The sequence below is a fragment of the Haliotis rubra genome, unplaced genomic scaffold, assembly GCF_003918875.1.
Source record: "Haliotis rubra isolate DU_JTF1 unplaced genomic scaffold, ASM391887v1 Scf401, whole genome shotgun sequence".
NCBI classification, from domain to species: Eukaryota; Metazoa; Mollusca; class Gastropoda; order Lepetellida; family Haliotidae; genus Haliotis; species Haliotis rubra.
Window position 1 is genome coordinate 190,942 of NW_025767082.1, and position 23,965 is coordinate 214,906.

The window sequence follows — 23,965 nt, forward strand, 5'->3', positions numbered from 1 at the left end:
AGCTGTAAATCATCGAGTCTGGACCAGACATACAGTAGTTGGCCAAAAGTGAGTCATCATTAGTGGAATTTCCATAGACTTACATGTTAACTGTTGCAAGAATAATTTTCATAAATTGAGCAGAAGTCATTTTATTTTGATACTTTGCAAACATCTTGGAAATCATCTTCAGCTACGTGTACATAATTGTCTTTCATCTTTCCGTTGATTAGTTATTGAATGACACCTGATAAAGCACCATATATAAGTACAACTTTTAATATATCCCATAGACAGCCATTTTAAACTTGATTGATATTTCTAATATATGCTGTTCAAATATTTGCAGTTTTCTTAATAATCATCGGAAAATTGAATGGAAATTATGTGTATGTAGCTGAGATGATTTCCCAGCTGGTAGATAAGTATTGAAAGCAATTCGACCGAAACTAAATTTATGAACATTATTCTTCCATGAGTTAATTAACATGCAAGTCTATGGGAATTTCACTAATGATGACTCACTTATGTCAAACTAATGTACCTGTGATTCACATCACGCGAAACTGCTATGAGACGAAGACCCGATTCAGAAAGCGACCTCTTACTATAAAAGGAATCTTAGAGACCAATCTGAACCCTGATCAGTAAGCGTTATAGGTGTATAAGTGGAGTATTGCCAAGTGTTATATTTAACCACAAAGTAAATATGTTGTTGCATATAGAGGCAAATAATTTTGTTTTAGTTTAACAGCAAAATCTCATAGACAATGAATGTTGTTTTTTTTAAATCCTCATCTTCCAACTCAAACTCAGTAGGAGGCATTGTGTATATTTTACGGACGCTTCAACAAGTATCCTTCCGTGACAACATTGTTTTCTTGTGTAGATAGCGAGCTCAATCGTGAGAGATTTTTTTATGTAGTTCAAATTTTGTAGTGGCAAATGATAGTCCGCGATTATATTAGAACTTGTATAGCATTTAGGTGTACTGTGCAATATATGACTATTGTTCACTGTAAACAAGAACCATTAGGACGCCTCAAAGTAAGACTGACCAATCAGATAGCAGAACTACTAAACTCACATGGTTCAGCTTACGTCAATAACAATCAAAATGGACGCTACTGACCTAATTATGACTTAGTTAATGTTTTTCTCCTAACTGCAACTTCATAACCAAGTGGATTAAAAGTCTGCCAGAGATGTTGCAGAACTAACCAAATGATGTAATGTCTGCTGGGAAGTGTTTTGTTGTTTATCACATATGGTTATTTCTCAGTAAACCTTGTGTAATGGTATATGCTGGGTCAGCGAGGAACACATTATAGCAGGGATATTCCTGCTACAAAACAGGGGACTGAGCAAAACTACTGACTTTATTAATGTGCTTCAGGTACGATTTAAATGTGATCAACCAAGTGACAAAGTAGTTATCCCTATGGACCAAGATGTCTACCCACATTCCCCCAGGTTGTGAGTCTGACAGTGGATAGACATACAACCAGCCAGTAATACATCCAGGCGAGGTCTTCACACTGAATATTCTCATAATCCATAAACAACAAAACACAAGTTGATTATATTTTAAAATGGTTATATTAATGAAACATTAAATTGCAATGCGCAGAGAATTATAAACAGGCCTGACAGAGGAAAAGGCATCAAATCAGAAAGTTGGGTGTCACAACATGAAGTATTCCAAGCAGTGATACACAGCTGATGCATCTGAAGCCATCATGTAACTTATTGCTAACATCAGTGCCATGTCAGGTATCTTTTACTGGTGCTCTGTAATGTGCAAACCAAACCTAAAAACAAAGTTATTAATATACCCGGAACTTTCTAATTATTAACTGAAATATGTTTGTAGAACCCTAATGAATATACAGCCTCCAAAATTCAGACTGTGGCCACAAGTAGGAATTACAAGGTGGTAGCGCTTCCTTGCCACTACCAGAACAGGGCTATACTTCCGAACCAGTTGTCAGGACTAAAGTTGTTTAGTCTACACTGGTCGTCTGGCCAAGTCTTAAGAAGAGCAAATTTCTAAAGCCGTATATGGTACCAGCTATGTTCCTGAGACTCCCTAAGACATATCAACATTGCTGTATCAGTATTTGAAAGTATTTTGAAAACAATTTCAGTTCCATACAATTAGTCCACAATAAATTAACTATGAGACTGATATCAAGTACCCAGTATTTCTTACACAAATCATACATTAAACCCAACTTCCATTAAACCCAACAGCCAGTGAACTGTTATCCTGGGACAAACTGTCCTGCGGAAATTATGAATGACAATGACTCTGGACTTTTGTCATCTACTCGTAACTCATAACAAAGTCATAATGGCCTTTTAAGTACAATAAGTTAATGTTCTATATGGGGAATAAAGACAACAGCTAATCAGAAACAATCGTAGATAAATATGTGGATCACCTTGGTGATAAAGAATGGGAAAATAGGGTTTAAAATGTTTAATATATGAATGTACAAATCAGTGTGTGTCTATATATACATACATATTATACATACACATAACACATTCACTTCAACATGGACATCTGTCTTTGTACGTCCCTTGCTAACATTGTTACCAAGTACATTGTGGTATGGTAGGTGAAAAGCATAACAAAACAGTGGCCTTCACGTTACTTTCTCTTAACACTTAACAATTCTAAATTCTCCACAAAGATCAAATTAACACAACTTCTTGACGAAAACTGTAGAGATCCAAAGACTCAAATATCAACATTTTTAATAGTATTACATCTGAAACCATGGCCACAGTGAGTCTCTTGTCTGGAAGTAGCATACAATGATACACAGCCTTCTGTATTTACCAGGGGGATTATATTGATTTCATCATCATCTTCATCATGCTTGCTAGATGTGAATGATAAACAGTTGAATACATCTTGACACATACTGCTTAAAATCTTGACGGGAATTATACACACTGTTCAAATGTAGAGAAACTACTTCTTCTTCTTGAGAGCTTCAAACCGCTTGGTCAGGTCATCAAAGTCAACATCCTCTCCCCCCGCTGATCCTGACCCCACAGTGTTACCCAGGTCAGGGAGGGTATTGGTGGGGACGGCCGGCAGATCGGGGATATTGAAGCCCGGATTGGGGGGCATGGCTGGCTTGACATTGTTGTCATACAGCTGATCCTGACTAGGGTAGGGGGCTTGAGCACCGCTCGGTTCAGGGTAGCCAGGGGTGTTGTATGCTGGGGGTGGTGACATGCTGGGGGGCCCTGCGGGGGGTGAAGTTGGTAGTGCAGGGGGTACTTTACCAGCGGGATAAGGTTGGTGCTGAAAAAACAAGGATGACTGGGTAAGTTTTTGCTACAGCATTATATACGTTACTTACATAGACACAAAGAAAAACTAGCAAACAATTTCTTTACAATGTTGTTATCAATTATAATTGAAACAAAGTCTTGTCTCATGTATAAAATAATTTAGCACTAAGCATATCACCTCAGAGAGATAATGATTTGTTAAAATATACTAAATTATGTAATGGGTATACTCATGTATGTGTATTTGACAGTTTAAACAGAAGAACAAAGCTGCTTTGCTATTTGATACAAATAATGGAAATGAAGCCTGATCATCAATCGAAGAAGATTTGAAAATATTTCTGAATAGTGAGTATGTCCATTATTAACATTAAAACATTCATCTTGAGACTAGCAAAGCATTTTCAACACTGTGTTCAACAGAGAAATATATCCTCATTAATATATTATACACCATATACAAAATAATTTTACAGAAAGTCTCCTAGCACAAATAGTGATGGCTCCTTGGCACATATGAACTACTACTATAAGTACTAGATAATGTCTAAAATTTTACTGCAGCCCTTTGATCAACATTACGAAATAAGCCAGCAGACTAGTGATAATGTCTATCCATGTAACAATAACACAGTATCTACTGCCATCGCACCTGTGGGGGGTAGGACACATTGTTGGCTGGGTAAGGAGCTGATGAGGCTGAAGGTACGGGCTGGAGTGCCCCCATACCACCACTTGGGCCTGATCCTCCTCCTCCTTTCCTGTCTTCGTTTCCAAAATCTATCAGCATGTTCTCTGCCAACAGTATCTCATCATGTGACATGACCGATGCATCTGGCACAAATGGGACATTATAAGACTTGGCAATCTCATCCATATATCTTTCCACCAAAGTCTTGGGTGGTGCTTGGACACTCAGTTTGTGCATCACTTTCTCACTGACATTGTTCAGGCAATTTGATCGACATGCCATACCAAATTCTTTTCCGTATTTGGCTGTAAATTCATCAGTAACTGCTTTCAGTTCTTGGACATCAGCTTGTAGTCTGGGTGTTGCCCATATTATGCTTGCAATAGATTCCTCCAATCCAGGATCAAGTTCTCTGTAGAAATCAATACATAATAATGGTAAAGTTTTTGAATGACTACATTTTAACATGTTTATACGTAAACAATTCTTAGCAACAAGACATGAAACTTTAGGGGAGATAATAGCTTTATTAATTAGTAGTAGTATTACCAGTAGTACTAAATGATTGAGTTTAGATTTATGCTGCTTTAAACAATATTCCAGCAATATCACAGCAGGGGATACCAGAAATGGGCTTCCCACATTGTACCCATGTGGGGAATCAAACCTGGGTCTTTGGCATGACAAGCTTATGATTTAACCACTTTGGGACCCCACCAACCCATTAATTATCTGAATACAGAGTGAGCGTATGTGAGTTTACTTACAGGTACATGTATATACAATCTGATATGTTTACACAATGTAAGATTGATGTACAGTGATACAAATGTAACATGGGAGATATTGGAATTAACACAGAAGAAATCAAATGATCATTGTTTAAGTTGCAAAAAGTGATGGGACTTGCTGTGATAACAAGGAGCGTCCTTGGGTATATAGTATAAATGTAGTTAGAAAAAAACACAATAAAAAACAACCGAGGTGACGATTTTGGAGTAATGACTGTCATTAAGCACATTTTGGGAAGATAGATGTCATCTATTCCGTCATTGATGTTGGGTTGGGTTAGTAGAGAACATTTGATCTCATAATTTAGCTGATAAATAGGGAAGTACACTAAAAATAAATTTTAGTTAAAACACATCTACCTTTTTCTTACTTAGTGATAAATTCTTAACTTTGTAACCTACACATGATGAAAAGATACAAGAAGTCTTACTTTTGTGTCTGAATCAGCCCAAACCGTGCCAACAGCAAGTCACAGTACATCTCCAACAGCTCCATAGCTTCAACCAGATAATCTTCACGAATGATGTGTTCCACCCTGATTCTGGCTCGATCTTCCTTACCGGCTGTAATATAGTCGGCGATTTCTTTTCTCGATTTCAAAGCTATTTCCGTCTTTTTCTTTTCTAACAACTTCAGACGGTTTATCACCAGTCTGAGGTTAGTTTTGAGTTTTGTGTAATTAGGCCCGCTCTTGAACATGGTGAAAGTTTAGCTGCTAACTTACAATAACAGATAAATCCAGCTGTCACCTGAACGAAACGTGGGTATGAATCAAAACACTGTTTATATAGATTCAAGCGATCACAAGACTCTTAGGTCAGACATGTTGTGACGTCATATCTCAGGCTCTGGCACAGTGCACTCGAAGTGACTCGATATTTATGCGATAGAAGGACGGTTTTATCGCTGTTAGGAGCTAGTCTATTTTTATAAAATGATGGATTGAAATAGAGATCCGGAATCATGCCCGCATTTCACGCGTAGAGCAGCCTTGTCGAACATTGTATGCAAATTCGTTACATGTTATTCTTGTTTACATATAGATCTATATTTCCCCCCTAAGCAGACCGAAAATCATATCTATCTATTTATATATTTTTATAAGAAATTTAGAGAGAGAAAAGATGATCCCAGAAGACCATACGTTTTTACAGAGACCATATGGTCTCTGGGTTTTTAGTTGTGTCGTTGATTAATTTTATTAATAGATCTCAACAGTACCAGTAGTATTCCATAAGAAATAATTAAGTATTTATTCATGAAAATATGACAGACGTTTGGGATGATTGCGAAACTCGCAGCAGGGGACACTACTCTGTATAACGACAACAAAGGTCCGAGTTCAAAGGTCTCAGGTCAACGAGATCTGATAAGTTTTGTGTTATATTGTGTTACACCTTAGTCCAAGGTAAGCGTTTTTATTGAGCATACATTTCTATTAAATTTAATCGCAAGTGGCATATGAATACAAGATTTAGGAATAAATGCTCATGTCATCATCAGAAAATTAGAAACTGTGAAGCTGGAACGCCCCTTCTCTGGTAGCCCCAATGCAAGGCCATGCCTATGAAGTCATGTAGATATATAGGATCTGCCTGTTAAAGGACAACTGACCTACATTGTTTTACAACTGACCTACATTGTTTGGCCCATTGTTTTGCAACCTTATAAGTAAATAATGACATGAAAATCATTCTAATAAAGATAATCTGTATAAATCTCAGCTGTTAGTGTCTAAATGAAACTTATTAATTAGGGCTCCTTGCCTCTAGGCAGAAGACATATTGTAATCGTTCGGATTATTATTGTTATGTATTATTCCGCCGATTTTTGTACAAAACATAACTCCTAAACCAATGCTCCAAATCGCTTACAAAAAATCACACAGATGCGCATCGGGGTGTAGATATTCCCCTTAAAGGTCACATGCAACCAGAGACCATATAATATTATATGGTCTCTGATGCAACGTAAAACACAACTTTGCAGATTCTGATACCTTTCGGTATGGACTTACTGAAAAAAATCATCAAAAATGCAAATTAAAATTATAAAGTTGAAAAATAACGCGATGAAGAAACCAGCGCGAAATTGTAGTTCAAACGATTCACTAACTTTCCCCCAGAGCTTGGGGGAATTGAAGTGGTTTCAACAGCTGGGCTGCACTCATAGCACATGTGCAGTGAAATAGGTTCGCGGAGCTTGGAAGCGGGTTGTCCGGTGAATATTCGGTGAAGGCTTTGGTGTGAGCTATTTTTCTAATGTTTTGTTGATATTTCACAGGCGCGAGCTTTTTATATGTTATTACAGAAGATTACCGATTTAACTGTTTATATAATTTCATTTGTCTATTTCACCACACGTTCTTCTTACCGAGTCACTTTCTCAGTTCGATACTTAAAAGCAATGTCATTCTTTAGCGTCGACAGAATTTCTAACTGTGATATAGATACGTCGTTGTCACAGACAAAACTCAATGTCTGTTTTATTGGCACCTATATCAGGCTATACACCATAAACAAAACGCATTGATTTATGGCCCGAGTTCGGTCTCTGTCACATTATGTAACTACACAGACAGGCAGGTGTGATACTTGTACACATGACATGTTATGATGTCTGTTGATTGCAAAATTTATACACAAAAAATGAGCATGTATTTACAAAACCCAACATCTCTATATATACACACACAATGACCCGTGAGGGCATCTGCAAATGAACCAGCCATTACACTTGAGTGCACACCCACCTGCTCTGACTGGGTTCGGTATCCCGGCTGGTTCGTTTCTTGGGAAGTAAACCCAAGTACAAAATATTGCACTTTTGATTTGCGATTGTATGCTTATAATTTTGTTTTTATGTTTTTTCATAACCAGCAATGTATATTATATGTCATGAATAAGTGATAATTGTGTTTTAATTATGTTTGATTTTTTAGTTGCATGTGACCTTTAAAAATCTCAAGGCTCTAGGCCCAATAGCAAAGGGGAGATAATTCAAAATTAATTCCAAAATTTCAAAGTTTGACAGGAAATATCTAAAAAAACTAATTGTACCAACACTTCCAAATCTCTTGTACAGATGCACAATCGAATTCCCAACAATTTTGTGTGGACAGGTCAAGTCGCTAAAACGTACCGTTTGGCAGTTATTTTTGTTTACAGTTTTGGGCCATGTTTTTCAGCAGTTAGCCCTCAGATACAATAGATAGAACTAAAGCCAAGGAGCCCTCACCGTTGCCTACAACTACAGTCAAATCCCGATGAGTCGAATCGCTGGGGACCAAGTAATAAATTCGACTTATCGATGTATTCCAGACATGGGTATGTCTATAAGGGTAGAAAAAAGGATGATCCAGTCCTAATTCCTCTGCCTAATCATTTGTTTATCTAATGATTTCCCTATCAATAATAGGGGCACCTTATCAGTTCCAGTCTCATTAGCACAGACAGTGATTTCCGTAAAAAATCACTAATCAGCCTTTTGAACTCACCCGTCAATGGCGGAAAGGTGTGAGCTGCGCTGGTTTGTTAATTGGATCAGTTTGCTACGCCAATCAACTTCTCATTGACAGACTTCGGCTTATGTATACAAGATTGCTGTTGTTTGAATCTCATGGGAACAAATTTCCTTCTCAAGTCATCATGTGTATTTATGAGACAAATTCGTGTAACCGGAAATCAAATGATGACAACTATAACAGAGAATGGTGGGGACCGACAGGTACTTCGAGTTATGCATAATATTCGAGACACCGGCATTCGACTCATCGGGATTTGACTGTATATTAATAGTAAATATTATTGTTAAATTATAGAATATGTAAGTCACCCAATAATATAATAAAAAGTAGATATATCTCAAGAAAAAAATGAACTATTTCCAAGCTAGGAGATAAATCTACTGTGGTTTGAAATTTTATGTAGTACCACCATAGAGGAGATGCTTCTGTTATTTTAATTTTGAAACCAAATCCTATATTCCTATGCCAAAATACTTACCATCCCAAAACAATATTGCATGATAACATCTCCATACTTTGGGTTTATTGTGTTATGAGGGTAAAGATAGGTTGCTGCCAAAATCTGTTCCTCTTGGATCATGAAACCTGTGAAGATCTGAGCTAGAATTGGTCTTCAGCAACCCATGCTTAACGTAAGAGGTAACTAACGGGATCGGGTGGTCAGACTCACTGACTTGGTTGACACATGTCATCATATCCCAACTGCGTAGATAGATGCTCATGCTGTTGACCAATGGAATGTCCAGACTCCATTGTTTACAGACCGCCACCATATAGTGGGAATAGTCCTGTGAGTGGTGTTACACAATAAACAAACAAAACCAAACTGGGATCATGAAAGTTGAGAAGTGGCAAATATATTCAGCAGCAGCTCCTCAATGTAAATGAATTAAAGGAGAGTTTCATTCCTATACAATGGATCTACATCAGCTGATATTGACTTTGCTTGCAAAAGAAAATTTGAATATCAGGTTTATGTTTGATTTTTAAGATATTCATTGCTATAACCAAGATAGCATATGCCCTATGGCCCTAATAGCATACTCTCTATAGCCATGCCAGCATACTCTTTATAGCTATGATAGCATACTCTCTATAGCCATGATAGCATACTCTCTATAGCCATGATAGCATACTCTCTATAGCCATGATGCATACTCTATATAGCCATGATAGCATACTCTCTATGGCCATGATAGCATACTCTATATAGCCATGATAGCATACTCTATATAGCCATGATAGCATACTCTATATAGCCATGATAGCATACTCTTTATAGCCATGATAGCATACTCTCTATAGCCATGATAGCATACTCTCTATAGCCATGATGACATACTCTATATAGCCATGCCAGCATACTCTTTATAGCCATGACAGCATACTCTCTATAGCCATGATAGCATACTCTCTATAGCCATGATAGCATACTCTCTATATAGCCATGATAGCATACTCTATATAGCCATGATAGCATACTCTCTATAGCCATGATAGCATACTCTATATAGCCATGATAGCATACTCTATATAGCCATGATAGCATACTCTCTATAGCCATGATAGCATACTCTATATAGCCATGATAGCATACTCTCTATAGCCATGCCAGCATACTCTCTATAGCCATGATAGCATACTCTCTATAGCCATGACAGCATACTCTCTATAGCCATGACAGCTCTCTATAGCCCTGACAGCAATTGCTCTATAGCCATGATAGCATACTCTCTATAGCCATGATAGCATACTCTCTATAGCCATGATAGCACATTATCTGTGACATACTGTAATATAACTGAATTCTGTTCAATACTGTGTGAAGGTCAGTCTCTCACCTGTGATTATCACAGTGAGCCTGGTTTGTGATTATTATTGTATGGCCAGTATTAGACTACCCAGCCTCTACAGCCTGGAGGACAGACCTTGGTGGTTATGGATCATGCAGAGTCTATGGATGTTTCCGAATCATGCTGACTCCCCACTGTTATGTGTTGCTTTAGTTGAGACTACAACGTTACCTGAGACTCAGCCTGTAAAACACCTAGGTGTAAAACCAACAAACAACAAAGACACATGATGTAATTAATGGTTGTATTCTAACATTAACTAACTTCACAATCAACACAAAGGTATCTCTATGGCCGTACAAACTAGACTGGCAGTACATTGATTCAAAGGCAATATAGCACAAGAGCAGTGATATTCACCTCTCAGATACAATAATCCAACCTGCAAAATAGGCCTGGCAGGGTATAATGAACACCACACATTATGCTGATCCTCTTGTATCCTAAAACGTCATGTGAGATGAGAGACAAGAGTTAACTCCCCCTATATACCGAAGAAAAACATGCAGGAAAATTCTCCAAATCCCTGTATCAGAATAGCCAATGGGTGGTAGTACACTGTAGTACCTTCCAGAACTCAATCAAAATATAGTACAAGTCTGAATATAGCACACCACCACTGAATATCACATGCACAATGTATAACACTTAGAACAATGTTACACAATATATATCACTGCCACATAACACCACTCAAAGTATACCTTTAAACAGGGCAATAATATGTAATAACCTATCCTCCACAGTTGTTTAATGAACTCTTCCACCAAACATATAATGCTGATGTTTGGTGGTTTTCTGTGGATTAGTCTATTTTCCAAACATGGAACAGGGATGTAAAGAATCATTAATTTCATATTGGTATATGATCTCTGGTATATGAGAGTTGCTCAAATAAAATATGAAATGGTCAGAAGATGTAATCCAAAATGAAGTTGTCTTGTCAGGATATGTCTGTCCTGTGTGAAAGCGTTTGCAAAGATCTTTTGGAAATGCTTTAAAATTATACTGCATCATTTCACCATACGTCAAACCGACTGAATGTTATGCTTTGTGCAGCCAGCCATTTATCTTACATGAATATGTAACATGAACCTGCTTTTATATTAATGCAATCACTTGAACTGGCAAATATGAATATTTTCTCCTAATAATAAAAATATAAAAATATAATCGCCATCAAATGCCTCATGTTCAGAAATCAATACATTTGTGGGACATTACACCTGTATACTTGTCACATGACCAAGATGTTACTAATCGTTACAATATTGTTTTGACTTGACCAACAGCTGATAAACAGCTGACTGTCATCTGGCAACCTTGACCTTTGACTATACGTGACATCACGAATACAGGGGACATATTGGTCACCTCCAGTTTACCGTGTCTGTTCAATACACTGGTGTGTTCCAGATCGTCAGTCACTGCTCGTGCATCAGGTGTGGAGCAACATGGGTCGCGTTGATGGTAAAGTTGTTATCGTTACTGCTGCTGCACAAGGCATCGGCAGAGCATCAGCTGAGGTAAGTACATATTCTCTATATAGATGTACTCTTGTTTCAAAGAAGCTTACATTGCATTGTGATCATGCACATTGTCTGTAGTAGAGTTTGTAAAACAAATGTGGGCTCTGTCATGCAGATGGATGAACAACAGCTGTTGTACAATTCATGAAGAATAAAGCTATATTCTGTCATACACCATTATGTAATATTCAGGCACCATTATGTAATATTCAGTCATGTTACATCAAGTCATTTTCCATCATGCACCGGTTTAGTCTCTATTCGCCTACATCTCAATTCGCCTACATCCCATTTCGCATACAAAAATACTGTAGGCTAATTTGCATTAGAAATTTCACCCCTACTCTTATAATGAACCTGACTCACTGGTCAGTGCCACACTACATCTTGATCGACTGTTGTTATAAAGATATGTGTTCGATTCTAACGAAAAGTGTACACAGCTAGGTATAAGGTGTCCAAAGTAGAATTGCTTGCACCTTGTAATTCTTTGTACCAATGTAAAGTCAACATATTTGCCTCTTGTGAAAATCAGTTGCCATCACTAATCTCTAAAAGTGACAAGTTGGTGGATCAGTGAATTTGAAGGCTCATTTTCTAAATTACCTACAAATACCAACATCATACCTTGTATATCCTGTGATTAGATGGATTATATGTTGCCTAACATCCAAATTTACTGTTGTTCTGCATGCACAATATATTAATGACTATAGAAACTGTGAAGCCATATCATGGTTTCTTTCATGTTACATAACCTCAAGCGTTACGAAAATAGAACCATTTTGATACCTTTGTTTGGTGTAAGTGAAATAGCACCACTTAGTGTTCTTTTCACAAACAAAACAAATCATTGTTACACATCTATCTTATTCATCTGGGAGACAACGGTTGGAACTTTCGGTAAGTACAAATAAATTTGAAAATGCATCAAAAACTACATTTTGGGTGGAAGATAAAAAAAATGAAACAAATATCGCATAATTCCTTATATTTCATAAACGTTTATATATGTCAAATTAAGTCATAGCTGGTATATTAAAACATCGAACAGTTTAGAAATTGTTTATCTAAGTGCATAGGAAATGTGAATAAAGACTGTTTACAACCAGTGTAAGGCTTTCTCTTTGTTTGGTCTCTGTGTCTATCGAAAAGTAGCAATGTCATTTTCACTGATGGAAATAGAAATTGCACTAAAATCATTACATCTTAAATTTCATCTACCAAATATTTCAACTGACATTTGTATTCAAAGAAAGCACATCACAAATGTTCAAAATGCTCAAACTATTTTAGTATTTATACGTATACGTAGGTAACATAATACATTTGTTCTAAAGATCACCCCTTTAGGCCCTCGACGCGGCTGATCACCTTATCAAGTTGAGACTGGATTGTGGTTAATCACAGTCATTCAGAGGTATACATGTATAATCCTGTTTCACTGATTTTCCAATACAATATGTATTATTTTTAATATTAATAACACGGTTATGGTAGAATAGAGATAGAATTATAATAGCTCTGAATTTTGTATTTAAAACCTCACGCTATACGTAGGGTTTAATTAAAATTTAAAGCTATTATAATTTCATTATAAACCTCTAATTTTCCAACACAGTATGTTTATCTCCTAAGTGGACATCTGCACAAGTTAACTTCCTTAATACTATTGTGATATGACGTGAATTTGTGATATGATGTGAATATAACAGCGCCTTGTTTGCGTTCATTACAGAATACAAACGGCTGTGGGTTGTGAGGCCGATAGGTTTATTCTGGTCTATTTATTAAACAGCCAGGCTGGTTGTTCCAAGCTGATCAAAGTTCAGGATGTTCTTGCCACAGGAATATCATTGTGATCGGGAAATGACAAATAACAGAATAACTGACAAATAACAGAAATAAATTCTTTTTGTCCTTAAACTACTTTAACTAGAAGAGTCCACTTTTAGATCATAGGGGTGACACTAGTTTACCAATGCATAATCAACAGTCAACAGACCATGAAATGTTGTTTAAAGACTGTAGGCGAAATGAGAACATGCCCATCAGGCATTTTATAGGGCTAAGATATCTTTGGTGCTCTTACCACCTAATATTTGTTGAAATTGTACTATCACTTGGTATTAATTATGTATATTGTCAGTATTAAAAAATGTTCCATACTGTTTAGGAATTGAAACAAATATACTGGCAAACAAGTATAAGTTGACCACCGACCTGACAATTGACCCGTATTAGCATGTATGGGTGCTGCCCTCTGGTGCTTGACATTGTTAGTGAAGGGGCTCCATGCAGGTTGTCCGCGATCAAGTGTAGTGTGACTTGCTACACCAGCGTGAGAGTCTTATGAGCAAGGTGTGTGCAGCTACACGATGAATCAATTTCATTGTCATGCAATGCACGTGCACTACCCTACATCTCTACCTTTCACAAACCAATGGGTTTGCTCATTGCCGTGCACCGCCTACTTCTTGTAAACACATTCTCTGCGCCGGTCCAACTTTTCCTTGTTTGCCAGTATGTACTTTCACAAAAATAGAAACAGATATTTAGCATCCAGTTTAAATATTTTAATAAGCTTCTCTCTTTGTTAAATGATTAAAAATATGTTTTAAACTCAGTTGTGAAAACTGCATGTCCCTATACATTGTTATGTACAAACTGCTGAGAATTGTGGATGGTTTAACCTTATGTCTAATATCTAATTGTTTATTACTTGAAAATAATGATGTAGGATTGACATCAATGTGAACCATGAAAAATAAAGGCTAAAGTGACTGTACCACTGAACTAGATGCTCATTCAGCAACATGTATACAAGGGGAAGTCACTCCGAGTTAGAGTATGAACTTGGATTAGCCTCCGTGAGAGTCAAAAGGGTCATGGTCATTATTCTAGCCTGAAGACATCTTCTGTTTTTATCCTTCCAATATTCTTTAAAAGGTAAGTTTGTGCACACTTTTTTTAGTATAGGATTGGATGGAAATGATAATTTAGCTAACAACTCTACAGTAATGATTGTTATGTAGATTCCTATCACAATTAACAACTTTTCTAATATGAAATCTTTTGTGCATTTCATTGTGTACAGTTTATGAAAATGAAAGGTCACAGTTTGTCTGTAAAGCAGATTGTTAATTTCAACTAGACTCTTTCTTTACAGCATTTTGCCAGGTATGCTAGTATTCATGACAACATTACTTTAAGCTACATAATGTTGGTCCCAACAAACTGTACATTTGTTTGTAGATTATATTAATTCTACATGAAATGTTATTATGTCTTTCAGTGGCATTTAGAAGTTGTACATTGATGTCCAAGATATTTTTATGGATTAAACTTCTTCTTTTTTAATTTCCCTCATGACGTCTCGAGACCATTCCATGGAATGGTCTCGAAAGGTCGTGAGGGAAATTAAAAAAATTAAATAAAATAAAAATATCTTGGACATGAAATTTTATTGTTCTGAAAGAATCATTGTCATTTGATTATTTGACCATGAATCCAGGTCAGATGTGTTGTAAAGTCATTGTGTTGTTAAGTCGTTGTGTTGTAAAGACGTTGTGTTGTAAAGTCGTTGTGTTGTAAAGTCATTGTGTTGTAAAGTCATTGTGTTGTAAAGTTGTTGTGTTGTAAAGTTGTTGTTTTGTAAAGTTGTTTTGTAAAGTTGTTGTGTTGTAAAGTTGTTTGTTGTAAAGTTGTTGTGTTGTAAAGTTGTGTTGTAAAGTTGTTGTGTTGTAAAGTTGTTGTGTTGTAAAGTCATTGTGTTGTAAAAGTTGTGTTGTAAAGTTGTTGTGTTGTAAAGTCATTGTGTTGTAAAGTTGTTGTGTTGTAAAGTTGTTGTGTTGTAAAGTTGTTGTGTTGTAAAGTCATTGTGTTGTAAAGTTGTTGTGTTGTAAAGTTGTTGTGTTGTAAAGTCATTGTGTTGTAAAGTCGTTGTGTTGTAAAGTTGTGTTGTAAAGTTGTGTTGCAATGTCGTTGTGTTGTAAAGTTGTTGTGTTGTAAAGTCGTTGTGTTGTAAAGTTGTTGTGTTGTGTTGTGTTGTAAAAGTCGTTGTGTTGTAAAGTCATTGTGTTGTAAAGTTGTTGTGTTGTAAAGTCATGTTGTAAAGTTGTTGTGTTGTAAAGTCATTGTGTTGTAAAGTCATTGTGTTGTAAAGTCATTGTGTTGAATAAATAATCCATTTTGTGCCTTGACTCCACTCATGGCATGTGAGGGCTGTGTTCTATAGTGGACGTTGCAGTGAGATGTAATGATTACCTCCTGTGAGTGAGTGGTGCAGTGATTTAAGAAATGCCACATGTTTCCATCCGCCATCTGCTGTATCTGCTCACACAGTCAAGAAGAATAAACCTGGTATAAACAACAAATGTGTTATCGATCAGACGTTTACAGACATTACAGAGTGGTTTGTGTCATGGTTGGAATAAAGCAGAACGTGATGTATAACAATACCACTTTAAACATATAGTCATTACCTTGACTGCACGCCCCTCTCAGTAGTATCCCTAGTGCTGTCACTCTGTGCTGTCACTGCTACAAGACACTGTTCCCTGCAACTATACTTAAGAGTGGAAGTCCAAACTGACTGATTGTTATGTTCACATGTGATGCCAAATATTCTTCCCATATCTGAACTTTCCTCATTGTTTGTGAAGTTGAACTTTTACCTTTTTATCATTTTCTTGGCGTGGTAACCATTTAAGGGGGGAAGTTGGTGCTGTTTAGAACCTTTCTGATTAAACGAATGCATATTCATCTGGAAAATAGTATCTGGGTCATAAGCATTTTTCAAAATTCACATTCCTAAACAGATACACAAACATCACTTGTTGTGGGGTTAGAGGTGAAACATCATGATTCAAAGGGAGAAAACTCCGATCATTTCATAAGCAGTAGGCCACAAGAAAATATGACCAAAGTGCAACATTACACTTTAATGACCTATTCTTTCCAATCAGTACACTAAACAGGTGGTGCTCAAATGTCAGCCATGATTGTCTGAATCTTTGTTTTGTCACACTGGGCTCAGTAAAGAAGGTTTAGGGGCTCAGTAAAGAAGGTTTAGGGGTGTATCACACACTGACTCCGAGTTTCACTGTAGGCGCTGGCGAGGGAGGGAGCCCGGGTGATTGCAACAGACATCAACACTGACAAGCTGAAGGAGCTTGAATCTGTAAAAGGTAGTATTTCATGCTTGTATCATTTCGTTGCATTCCTCATTATAAATAGAAACATATTGTATTAATGCATTAATTAAGAAGATAGTTTTTTTAGTGTAAATAAACATGACATGAAATTTTGGTTTAAAATATGCATCCTTTTCAAGGGAGATCACTTGGGAGACAAAAGTGGATAAGCATGAAAAGGGTTGGTAAAATATCTTGGTGATCAGAAAGAGTTGTAACCATATATCTCTCATCGTGGGTTTGTGAACACAGTGGTCCATCTTTGACCTTTACAGGTATTGAGACACAGCTCCTGGACGTCACATCAACGGCGGATGTTGAAGCATTTATTGCCAAGTTTGACAAGATTGATGTTGTATTCAACTGTGCTGGGTAAGACATTTCCCAGAATTAGTTGATAAAGATCCCAGCCTGACTCACTTTATTTAATTTTGTCCACAAGGAGCTCTTATCCTCATTTTTCTGTAAAAATTAAATATATATTTTTGAATGCATTTCAAGAAAACCACTGGGTTCATACTTTTTATATACATTTTCGATTAAAATGAATGAAAATAACAGCAATAAATATGATAAAAATAGAGTATGTGGTTGGCATTGGCATGTTTCATCTGTTAATCATACATTATATCATATCATGTTGTGTGATACGTGCATATAACCTGCTGTATATCAGGTGGTGTGATACATATACACATGGAACTCCCATATCTTCTCAGACTGAGCAACTTTAATGAACTGGTGCATAAAATGTGTCAAAGATGTTCATGCCATATGAATGTTGCAGTGAAAAGAAAGGGTGAGGAAAATCAAAACAGCCCTCTCAAGGATCTCCTGTTGATAACGAGATGCAAAATGTTAATAAATCATTCAGAAAAATTATCTGTTTTCTTAATTCACAGAATTAGGTGTTGCTTGATTAATTTCCATATGTACCGGTATACATCTAACTGGCTGTGGTATATTTTAGTTAGACTCCCTGATATTTCATTCTCTGATCAAAGGTTTGTTCATAATGGCACCATATTGGACTGTGATGAAAAGTCGTGGGACTTTTCCTTCGACCTCAACGTGAAGAGCATGTACAGGATGTGCAAACAGATCCTCCCCAAGGTGAGCCACAGAGGGCACAGTCAGGGGAGATAATTAGGGCAAGTGCTACTGAGTGAGTGAGTGAGTTTAGTTTTACGTCACTTTTAGCAATATTCCAACAATATCACAGCGGGGGACACCAGAAATGTGCTTCACACATTGTGCCTATGTGGGGAATCAAACCCTGTCTTTGGTGTGACAGCGAGCGTTTTAGCCACTAGGCTGCCCCCAACTTCTACTGTCATGGTGGAGCTTCACATGCATTTGTTCAGTCGCTGAGACATCAGCAATGTTATAGGTAATCATTATGTTGTTATTGTATTGCTGTTAGTGACTGTCGCCAAGGTTTGTGGTTCAATACCCGTCAGCAGCATACTGACAAAATTTTAAAACTTGTCACTTATTGTTACCCTGCCTGGAGCTAAGTCTTAACACGGACAAGTCTAAGATCATGCACTTCCGAAATCCCTCAGTCCCATTAACCCGGTCTACTTTTACGCGTGGAGACGTCACAGTGAATATGGCGGACAGGTACTGTTATCTGGGACTCGTGCTGCATGAATATCTGGATCTTAATGTGACTGCAAGGCTGTAGCTCAGTCTGCTAGCCGGGCGTTGGGCTTTTGATCGCAAACAGCAAGCAATTAGGAGGCATGAACTCCAGGGTGTTTACAAAGTTATTTGACAACCTTGTCTAGCCTGTTATAACATAACGACTTGGGGACTCCAGGACTACTCCTGTATTAATGCTATACAGCACAGGGCTGGGCGATTCTTTCTAAATGTAGGGAGATACACTCCAACAGATCCAGTGTTAGGAGATCTGGGATGGAAACCGATATCTATCGTGCAAAGAGAAGCAGTGTTAAGACAATGGAAAAGGTATGTTACAATGAGAGACACAAGGTTGAATAAGAAAATCTTCATCTGGGCTGAGGAGAGTAAGTCATGTAACTGCAAGAACTGGTATTACAAAATTCATAAACTGTTTGATGATAACGGATGTACAGAACTCTGCAGCACACAGTTTACACTTCCAAGAACGATAGATACTATATCACAGAAGCTTTTTGTAGAAATTCAAAAGTGATTGGAAACAACGTTTTAGCAACAACACAGGTAAACTTCGAACTTACTGCTTGTTTAAACGTGACTACAACGTCAAACACTACGTGCAGTTACCGTTACAAACTTATCAACACAGCGCCCTTGCGAAGTTCAGATATGGAGTGGACCCAATCAGGCTATAGAAACTGGGAGATATGAAGCTTCACAGTGGAGGATAGAACTTGCTCCCTATGTAACAATCACGTCAATGAAGATGAAGCAGATGTCATTTTTAACTGCCCAGGACATAGTATGATTTACGTTTAAATTTGCTGAAAGAAGCTTCATTGTGTGTTAGGAATTTTATATGCTAATTGACTGGGACAAATGGTCAGTACTTCTCCAAAAAGAAAGCCTATCTGTTATATGTGCCAAAACCTGCAATAGTATTTTAATAAGACGAAATTTTTTTTTATCTCACTAGTGTTGTACAGTTGTGCTGTTTGTTTTAATTATTTTCAGTCTCTCATAACTCCTAAACGACTGGTTTGTGTATATTTATGATTCTATTTTTTATGTATATATCTTTTATAGATGATATTTTAATGTTTACACAAAGTGAAGTTATAGTAAACTATCTGTCTGTCTGTCTGTAATAACTTCTGGTCAGCTTGGCATCTGTATATAGGGCTGACTGGGGTATCAATACTAAACCTGATATTGCCTCTGTTGGTATAAGCATTACACAGCCATGTTTATGTACAATCATCTTGAACGCTATGTTCCACCTCACCACCATCATTATATCTTCAATGCATGCATGATTTTCAGATGGTAACCCAAAAGTCAGGCAGCATCATCAACATGTCCTCCGTGGCCTCCAGTATCAAAGGTGAAGATGTTATGTTGTAGCTGTAGAGATGATTATAGGGGATATCATCAACATGTCCTCCATGGCCTCCAGTATCAAAGGTGAAGATGTTATGTTGTAGCTGTAGAGATGGTTGTAGGGGATATAGAGATACAGGTTCCTATATCTGTTCAGTTCAATATTTTTCAAATATTTCATCATTGAACTTGATATGCATATCATGCAAGCACTGAACTCGTATGTTCTGCTGTTGGGAATGTCATGCAATACCAGGTTAGCTTTGTGTGGTAGGGTGAGATGTCATTGGTGTACATGACAGGTGCCCCAGTATATTGCTATGTGATAATGTTATTCATTGTGTAACAATGTTGTGTATAACATTGTACAGTAGTGGTGCAGGGGTGTGCTGTAGCTAGACAGTGTTCTACAAGGTACAACAGAGTACTATAACCCATTGGGTGTTTCCACTATATTCTTACTCAGAGAACTTTAGAATCGCCTGGTAAACAAGGGGAGCTAACACTTGCCTCTCATCTCACATTGCATCTCAAGTTAAACAAGATCAGCAATTGTGTGCAGGTCATTCTTACCCTGAAGTTTCAGCCAAGGCCTTATTTTAGAAAATTCACCATTGTTGCAGTGAGGAGAATATTATCATCGCTGCCTTTTTTATATATCCGCTGCTTTTGTGTTTACTGCCTTTTAATTTGTTCTGCCACTCTGTTTAGTACTGCCACTGTAAGACCTTGTTAATGTTTAAACTTAGTTTACCTTGTACATGACAGGTACCCCTAACAGATTTGTGTACGCTACTACCAAAGCAGCTGTCATTGGGCTGACCAAGGCGATGGCTGCTGACTTCTGTGCCCAGCAAATCAGATTCAACTGCATCTGTCCTGGTAAGCTGTTTTATAGGAGACAGTTTAATGGCTTACCCTAAAGTGACCAGACTGATGTCGTCTCCAAGTGCAATCTTAATATGCGACATTGATGGCAATGATATTTTTTTAGATTCAAACTATGTTGTCTGTTGTGCTACCCACTTGGAGGTTCTGGGTCAGAATATGACCTTTGTATTTGATCCATTAGTGGACAGAACCTCATGTCTGTAAAATACAATGCTATCATCCCATCCCATCAAGACCATTGTTGCTCAGATGAAACGTTTGTTTGCTTGACCCAGATTTGGTCTTTGGTAATGTGGGTATAATGTATAAGTACATGTACAATGTACACCCTGTTCTAGGGGATGGAATACTTTGAAAAAAGAATAAAGATATTTAAAAAATCGTGTGTTCAAAACAACATTGTATGAATTGTATCCCTTCATGAACAGGTGAACTAGTAGCAAACTTGTGTAGTACTGACATCAGTGTATTAAATAAGGCCGTCCGACCGCCCGAGACGGGCTAGATTTCTGCCGGACGGTCTAATTTTACAGCAAGCCAGCCCGATGGACGGGTGAAAAAAATATATTCAGATAACGTGTCCACTGGCACTGCCTATTTAGTATTTAAGAAGGACTGATTAAATCTCTTCTGAGCTGGTAAGTTTTTGAAGTTACCAGCCCAGATGTCTGGCTGGGTCTTTGGCTTATTTCATACACTGCTGACATGCTGATGTATGTCATAAAACAACATTCACTCACTGTTAACTCACTGTGTTATTCTATAGGCACGGTCGACACGCCTTCACTCAGGGACAGAATCAATGCCCTGCCAGACCCGGAACAGGTGGGTGTGGCAAGGATATATCTTGTCTAGGTAACATATGGTGTATTGATGAACCAACCAAGGCTTCTCAACAACAGTGCAACTGCTACTGTAAGTCAATATATTGGCAGGATTATTTTTGTTGTGATGGTACAGATATTGTCATTGCTGACATCATCTGCATCAGCCTCCTGAACGTCCTTGAGCAGGATGTGTTCAGGACAGCTGTTTAGAGAGCCTGAAAAGTTTCTTCCTGGTCAATTTCACTCCTCTGTCAAAAGAACAAAAAAGAAAGTAAGGATAAGTATAATCAAACATATAGTTTATGTGCCGAAGAATCACTCAGGCTTTCTCTGTTTAGTCCTGTTAATTATGTGTTAATCATTTGTTTTCATCCTTTGCAACCAACAAACTCCCTGTTTTAGGCTATGAAAGATTTCATTGCACGTCAGAAGTTTGGGCGTCTGGGAACAGCAGAGGAGATTGCCAACTTGGTGCTGTATCTAGCATCAGATGAGGTACGTGTGAACTGATGCAGTGATGCACCCATCCCTCCATTGTAATCCAGATGAGGTTACAAGTTGTCGCAAAATCTTACAACATGAGGTTTGTTTGGCATCAATGGTTGACCTTGAGGTGGGGATGGTTTTATGTACAGTCAGCCATAGTTTTTTCTGGTTTACAGTAATACAACTCTATGATGTGTGGCACATGTGTGAGTTAACTTGGATTTCTCGTTCATGGGAATGAAAGTTACCAGTCTTGTTACATAATGGGGCAGGACGAACTGTTTGTTTGTAAACATGGATCTAGTGTTTCTCTATTTGTTTATACCCTCATATGATATGTCAAGGATATATTGTTGTGTTTGTTCCCAGCCCCGTGTATTGTGTCAAGGATATATTGTTGTGTTTGTTCCCAGCCCCGTGTATTGTGTCAAGGATATATTGTTTTCTTGGTTTCAAGCCGTATATGTCAAAGATCATTTGTTTGTTTGTTTCCAACCCTGTTTGTTGTTTCAGTCCTCGTATATAACCGGACAGGAGTTCATCATTGATGGTGGCTGGAGTCTGTAACAACCTGACTCCGTACAGCTCGTGCTGGAAATGGGAATGAATGGCCCCCAATGTCCTTGACATTGGGTCCTGTCTTCCGTCACACGAGGAGGATTACAGATATATGCCGAACTGTTGTACTCAAGAGAAGCTTGTGATGAAAATAGTATGACTGATGATGATGTTGATTTGTGATGTTGATTGATTGATGAGATAACCTTATCCCATACACAAGCCACCATTCCAGAGTTTACAGTATCAGTGTGACCCGACAGTCCTCGTTATGACTCGAGTAGCACAGCTGTCAGAAAATGTATGATGTCCCAAAACCTATGATCTGACAAAACTTGAAATTTGTTAAGGACACTGTATTTTTATCATGACTATAGTCATAACAGATTTCCATTCAGGAGGATGTGTTTTACTCAAAAAAAAGTTATATATAGCATGCAAAAAGAGTTAGATTTTGTCACATGTGACTACAATCTTTGTCATTATGATGTTGTACATTGTCTTGTATTAATCTTTCACTGGATTGTTTTCATTAAGAACCCCGGAACAGTAGTGTCTCTCTTTGTGTTCCATTCCATTCTCTACTCCCTGGGGAATATATTATTATTACTATTATTATTATTATTATAGGATATTTATATAGCACACATATCCACGCACTAGTGCATGCTCAAGGCGCTGGTATTTTTTCCCTCGATCATTGGATGTCAATCTCAACGGCACCTCGCATTATCAATCTCAACTCCCTGGGGAGTATACAACAATATACACATTTTGAGAACTTAGAATCTTGTGTAAAAGTCCAAGGCATGTTATATTAGTGAGAAAAGTAGGTGTGACAGTGGGAACATGATTGTAACATAAATTCACCTTAGAATTTGAGGATTTGTTTTGGGTCAGGTTTATGATGTAATAAGTTAAGATGGTACAACCACCTCATTGTCATCAAAGCTTTGAATGAGGTTATATAAAGATTCGCCAGAGTTGACTGTTTTGATATTTTGTGTTTTTTCCTATATGAATTTGTCTGCAACAGAACTGATCATGTGGGTTTGTCTGCACTGGAACAGATCACATGGGTTTGTCTGCACCGGAACTGATCACATGGGTTTGTCTGCACCAGAACTGATCACGTTGGTTTGTCTGCACCAGAACTGATCACATGGGTTTGTCTGCACCAGAACTGATCACATGGGTTTGTCTGCACCAGAACAGATCATGTGGGTTTGTCTGCACTGGAACTGATCACATGGGTTTGTCTGCACCAGAATTGATCAAATGGGTTTGTCTGCACCAGAA

At 37.6% G+C, this 23,965-nt stretch overlaps 2 protein-coding genes across 6 annotated transcripts; one reads left to right on the forward strand and one right to left on the reverse strand.

The window, feature by feature from the left end:
* Positions 1 to 1,559: 1,559 nt before the first annotated feature.
* LOC124287565 (IST1 homolog) lies at positions 1,560 to 5,627 on the reverse strand. Of its 2 annotated transcripts, none has more exons than XM_046724052.1 (3): positions 5,205 to 5,627; positions 3,944 to 4,394; positions 1,560 to 3,298 (listed from the first exon to the last, which is right to left on the reverse strand). In XM_046724052.1, exons 1-3 carry the CDS (start codon positions 5,471 to 5,473, stop codon positions 2,963 to 2,965), a joined length of 1,056 nt encoding a protein of 351 aa, XP_046580008.1. In that variant the 5' UTR covers positions 5,474 to 5,627; the 3' UTR covers positions 1,560 to 2,962. The 2 variants fall into 2 exon arrangements, with proteins under 2 accessions (XP_046580008.1, XP_046580007.1); XM_046724051.1 differs by having other exon boundaries at positions 1,560 to 3,301.
* Positions 5,628 to 5,729: 102 nt separating this feature from the next.
* On the forward strand, positions 5,730 to 23,654 carry LOC124287566 (3-hydroxybutyrate dehydrogenase type 2-like). 4 transcript variants are annotated; one of them, XM_046724054.1, is made up of 11 exons: positions 6,326 to 6,350; positions 11,570 to 11,679; positions 16,793 to 16,871; positions 17,153 to 17,249; positions 17,882 to 17,990; positions 19,848 to 19,908; positions 20,673 to 20,786; positions 21,562 to 21,620; positions 22,025 to 22,117; positions 22,622 to 22,682; positions 22,718 to 23,654. In XM_046724054.1, exons 1-10 carry the CDS (start codon positions 6,335 to 6,337, stop codon positions 22,673 to 22,675), a joined length of 792 nt encoding a protein of 263 aa, XP_046580010.1. In that variant the 5' UTR covers positions 6,326 to 6,334; the 3' UTR covers positions 22,676 to 22,682; positions 22,718 to 23,654. The 4 variants fall into 4 exon arrangements, with proteins under 4 accessions (XP_046580012.1, XP_046580011.1, XP_046580010.1 ...); XM_046724056.1 differs by lacking the exon at positions 6,326 to 6,350 and adding an exon at positions 5,730 to 5,777 and having other exon boundaries at positions 22,622 to 23,654; XM_046724055.1 differs by lacking the exon at positions 6,326 to 6,350 and adding an exon at positions 6,085 to 6,182 and having other exon boundaries at positions 22,622 to 23,654.
* The last annotated feature ends 311 nt before the right edge of the window (positions 23,655 to 23,965 follow it).

What these genes read in the sequence shown, in the direction of transcription:
- LOC124287566 (XM_046724053.1), top strand. An exon ending in CGTGGCCTCCAGTATCAAAG is followed by an intron (nt 19,909 to 20,672) that starts GTGAAGATGTTA and finishes TGTACATGACAG; the next exon opens with GTACCCCTAACAGATTTGTG. An exon ending in TGTATCTAGCATCAGATGAG is followed by an intron (nt 22,118 to 22,621) that starts GTACGTGTGAAC and finishes TTGTTGTTTCAG; the next exon opens with TCCTCGTATATAACCGGACA.
- LOC124287565 (XM_046724051.1), bottom strand. Translation starts at nt 5,473, where the DNA reads ATGTTCAAGAGCGGGCCTAATTACACAAAACTCAAAACTAACCTCAGA. An exon ending in GGGCTGATTCAGACACAAAA is followed by an intron (nt 4,395 to 5,204) that starts GTAAGACTTCTT and finishes TGATTTCTACAG; the next exon opens with AGAACTTGATCCTGGATTGG. An exon ending in ATGTGTCCTACCCCCCACAG is followed by an intron (nt 3,302 to 3,943) that starts GTGCGATGGCAG and finishes TTGTTTTTTCAG; the next exon opens with CACCAACCTTATCCCGCTGG.